At 49.7% G+C, this 4,558-nt stretch overlaps 2 protein-coding genes across 2 annotated transcripts; both read left to right on the top strand.

Annotated features, from left to right (window-relative positions):
• Positions 1-1,826: 1,826 nt before the first annotated feature.
• Positions 1,827-2,297, top strand: BP5553_00822 (uncharacterized protein; the record flags this gene model as incomplete). The annotated part of the gene is made up of 1 exon (XM_032009445.1): positions 1,827-2,297. The coding sequence occupies one exon, from the start codon at positions 1,827-1,829 to the stop codon at positions 2,295-2,297; it is 471 nt and encodes a 156-aa protein (XP_031873499.1).
• A 1,151-nt stretch (positions 2,298-3,448) lies between these two features.
• On the top strand, positions 3,449-4,558 carry BP5553_00821 (Uncharacterized protein; the record flags this gene model as incomplete). The annotated part of the gene is made up of 1 exon (XM_032009444.1): positions 3,449-4,558. One exon carries the CDS (start codon positions 3,449-3,451, stop codon positions 4,556-4,558), a length of 1,110 nt encoding a protein of 369 aa, XP_031873498.1.

The raw sequence follows: 4,558 nt of genomic DNA, 5'->3' as shown, positions 1-4,558 counted from the left end.
GCATTTGGGTTTGATATGGAACCGGGACGGCATACTGCATCCTGCTATAAAGTAGCTGCCGAAAAGCTGAGCTGCTCGGTCCCATGATTGGCCCAGTACTATCGACACACGAGGAAGCCCTAACGGCTGGTCGCTGGGGGTTCCTGGGCTGACCCGGGCCTCAGACTCTCTCAGTCAACCTCGTAGTGGGTTATTATTGGCGACTGACTGCACACCACGACTCCAACGAGCACGAGTACGGCAGGTGTGTCTGTGTTGTGTCTGGAATTGAGGACAAGGGCTTCGAGCCTTCGAGAGCTTCTACTCCGTAGTACTAAGAGTAAGTGTCCCACCATTATTCTGGCGGGCGGGCGGGCGGCAGCGAGAGGAGGATAAGACAAGCCTTGTTGTCTCTCCGAAACCCAGCAGCGTTGGAGACGGAGGTTTCCAGATCTCCTCCCTCCGCCTTTCTGCCTGTGGCCGATGAAACTTCCTGATGGCGGGTGCTAGGTCATGGATGATCGCCAGGTCAGCGCTCCCCAATTGCTGGCGCTGCTTTATCCTCCGAGGCCCGCTAATCAGCTTGACTGAGTTATTTATCGCAAAGGGCTGCGTTCCGATTCGAGGTCAGACCTTAAAACCCCCCCCCCCGAAATCCGGATTATTCCCCGTCCATCCATTTGGGGGCTCTAGAATACCCTGGTCCCTAAGTGGGAAGATATGGATCAAAGCAAAATAACAGCTCCGTAGCTTTGTAGCTCCGTAGCTCACTTTCAGGGCTATGCTGCGGAGCTAGGCAGCTAGGCAGCTAGGCAGGTAGGCAGGTAGGTACATGTACAGTACCTGCGTATAGCTCTCATATAGCGCTCATATATGACGGGGTGACAGTGTGACCATACTGTACCAATATCATACGAACACCCCCCTCATGCCCTGATGCTGCTCTAGCAGCCATGGCGAAGGATTCACCTTGATTACGACTGCCAAGGGGAGTCCCAGGCCTCCGAGGTCCCAACCAGCAGCGACGTCTTATCCCAATCCATGCTCGTCGCGGCGCCCAACCTGCATAGCCGCGACGTGAGCTGTTGCTGCATGAGGCACGGAGCTTGGCTGCCACACGAAACGGTGAACTGGTGGTGGGTGTGCCATCGCGATGATTCTCAACTGCCTCGTACTACTGGACTCGTGAGGAGGAGGAGGACTAAAGTTGAACACCCACAGGAAGAGAATCCCGGTTGATATGATCTGCGGGGAAAGGCCCAGTAAAAGTGCTCATGTCTTGCCCATGGCGTTACGTACCGAGGTCGTAATCGATTGCGAGATCTCCTTGCCATGACAATGTGCAGAAATCGGTTGGGGCTGTTTGATAGATAAGGTATGCCTCTGCCACGCCAACCGTGATGTTGCTGAGAAACCGGGAACTGCATGCCTGCTATCGGCCCCCCTGCAGCCGTTCCTCGCCAACCTGGAGACTGGGATGAAATACCATCACGTGATAGTATTCTAGAAGCTCCGCTTCATTAAGCCACATGCTCGCACTCTTCTACGGTAAAGAGCTGCCTCTTAAACATAAATGCATCTATGGAGTATCAACGCTAAATCTACCCTTCCTGGCTTTCAGACGAACCTAACATGAAACCCTGTTGGTCATGTGACTCAGTTCGACTTCAGCTGAACTTCTTGTTCCGTTCGTACGGACGTAAGGCGTTCCATTCCATCAACCCCCCATCAAGCTATCCCATTTATATATTGCTTTTATTTCCTATACAACCAGTCCACGAGAAGCCTCCAAATATCCTGAACAGAGCAAACAGCACCGACGACAGGCTCGTTCACCAAAGCAAAACATGTCTTCCACCAGCGCCCCCTTTTTCCCAACTATCAACCTACCTCTCCCCATCCTAATCCACTCTGTCGGCCTAAGTATTCTAGGTCTCTATACCACATTCTCCTCTCCGGGCTCACCCCGCACCAACAAGACTAAGAATCCTCAAAAGAACGGTACGCCTGCCGCTGATCCCCCTTCTTCGCCCATGCTCGGCGTGGCAACCGCTGCGATTGGTATTTGTTATCTTTTCACCGCATACATGCCTATCGAGGAGAACCAGTTCCTCCACGCTAGTGTGCCGATAAGGGTAATTTTGAGCTGCATTATGGGATGTAGGCTTTTGCTTGATAGCGTTATGGGAGCTGGGAAGTCGAGGTTGAATCAGAAGGATAGGAAGGCTTTGATTGGTTTGGGGATTTATGATGGGGTTGGGGGGTTGATCTTAGGGTGGACGCTGGGGAATTGGAGCGGGAGAGTGCCTGGGTGGTGAGGGTTGAGGGGGACGATGGGAACGGGCCGTGGGGGTTGAGAACCGGGATTGGAAGAATGGCTGAGGTTACCTTGGGTGCATTGCATTTTATTATCCATTCTGGATAATTTCGGGGTTTGATAGCAGCGACCTAACTTGAACATAGCAGACAAAAATGACATGAACAGCGATAATACTCGGTATCTAGCGGGAATAGATGCTAGATCTAGTTACGCAGAAGCTCACAGCGCAAGGCTATCAAGCGATTTCTTAAGTTACAGAAAAGACTTATCGCGCACTTCAATTCCTGCACCCTATATGGAACCTAACAAGTCACTACAGAGGAGATCGATAAGTATTCCCATATATCTTGTAATCCATATCAAAAAATAACCATTAACAAGAGACCACCCCAAAGGTTCAATTTAAAAACACAAGGGCGGCCATACAACTGTTCAATAAAAGCTTCTGTGGTCCAATGGTTAGGATTCCACCCTTCCAAGGCTGACAAACAGCCAAGCAAGGTGGAGGTTCGTGTTCCAATACAAAATATTTCTTTTGCTTTTTGGCCACTGATTTAGAATATTGTTATAGTTTTTTGCAATTTTTTGATTCCTTTTTTTAGTGTTTGCTGCTTACTTATCTTGGGCTACGTGCCTGATCGTGTGATTTGTCGAGCGGGATTTAGGTAGTACTCATGTAGGACGTAAAGCTCATGGTCATCACAGAGCGGAGCCAATCCTTGCCCATTCTGCGGTCCCATGATTTTTTATTTTCGACCACATTTTATACGGCGCCTTCTATTAACAAGAGATAGTACAGTATGTGGAGCAGGATATACAGTCACGAGAAGTAGTGGAAAGTTACCAGAGTATCTGCACGCTCGTGTAATATACATGTACGTTTACGTCCGAGCCTCGGTATACGCACGTCAATTCTCCGAATATTTAGTGATCACGTCTTGGTAGAGCAGCTTCCAGATTAGGTCTAGTCCCAACTATAATCGTGGCACAGTATCCAAATGTGAGTATTCAACAGGATATGACCTACAGCCTTTTTGGCTGTTCCGGAACCTAAAAATGTAAACTCGTCTACTCCCTAGAACATCCCCAAAAGTGATGCCAACTTCGATCGTACACACTTGATACTCACATCACTACTACATGCCTATCATGGCGTCCATCCCAACCCTACTCATCCCTAAGGCCCTCAAAAAAGGCGGCACAATAGCGTTTATCTCTCCCTCCGAACGCTTGAACGAACACTTTCCAACCCCTCTCTCTCGTGCAGTATCATTCTTCCAATCTCTCGGCTATCCTGTAAAAGTAATCTACACACCACTCCCCACCGTTCCTTCGTCACCCACAACTTCCCTCCACCTCACAAAGACCTCTCACATCGTCCAAGAAATCCACGCCGCGTTTCTTGACCCTCAGGTCACATGTATCATCTCCACCGTGGGGGGAACGACCATCAATGAGATTCTACGAATCATTGATTACGGCATCGTGAGGAGTAACCCAAAGATCTTCGTAGGTTATTCGGACAACACCCATCTCATCTACGCATTCTACACCCAGGCTGGTTTGCGCAGCTTTACAGGTCCCTGCGCTTTAACGGAATTCGCTGAATTCCCAGCCCCAGATCCCTTCACGGTGTCACATTTCTTCCAGGTCCTCCGTGGCGATGATCCCGTTACTGGTACAACAACAGCTGGAATCACGGGGCAACGGATTCCTAGGTCAACGTCTTTCGCCGGATGGGATTTACCGTTTTTCTTGGCTAGTGGGAAGGAGGATACGGAAGAAGTGAGAGAGGCGGTCCCGACTCCACCAGTGGTTTGGTTACGTCCCGGAACGGCTTCGGGACCTATCATGGGTGGCACATTACGAAAACTTGTCTCACTCTCTGGAACTCCATATCTTCCACCAAAGATGCACACGGGAGCAATCTTCTTCTTTGAGATTTCTCAAGGCGAGGATCAGTCTGCCATGCCCCTTTATAGAGTGCGATCTGATATCGTGGATCTGATAAACACGGGGCTGTTTGATGATATTGTTGGCCTTGTGGTGGGGAGGACGTCCTTGTATGATGAGAAGATGAATAAGAAGTTGAAGGAGATCATTGTTGAGTTGGTTGAGGGTGGGGGATGGCAATGGCCTGTTCTATTTGGTGTTGACATTGGGCATACGAGTCCCATGCTTACGGTACCTTTTGGGGTAAGGACGAGGCTAGATAGTGTGAAGGATGAGTTTTGTTTTTTGGAGGAGGGGGTTGTGTGA

This window comes from Venustampulla echinocandica (assembly GCF_003357145.1).
Source record: "Venustampulla echinocandica strain BP 5553 chromosome Unknown scaffold_0, whole genome shotgun sequence".
NCBI lineage: Eukaryota > Fungi > Ascomycota > Leotiomycetes > Helotiales > Pleuroascaceae > Venustampulla > Venustampulla echinocandica.
The sequence above is the reverse complement of the archived record's forward strand: the minus strand, read 5'-3'. Positions and strand labels throughout refer to the sequence as shown.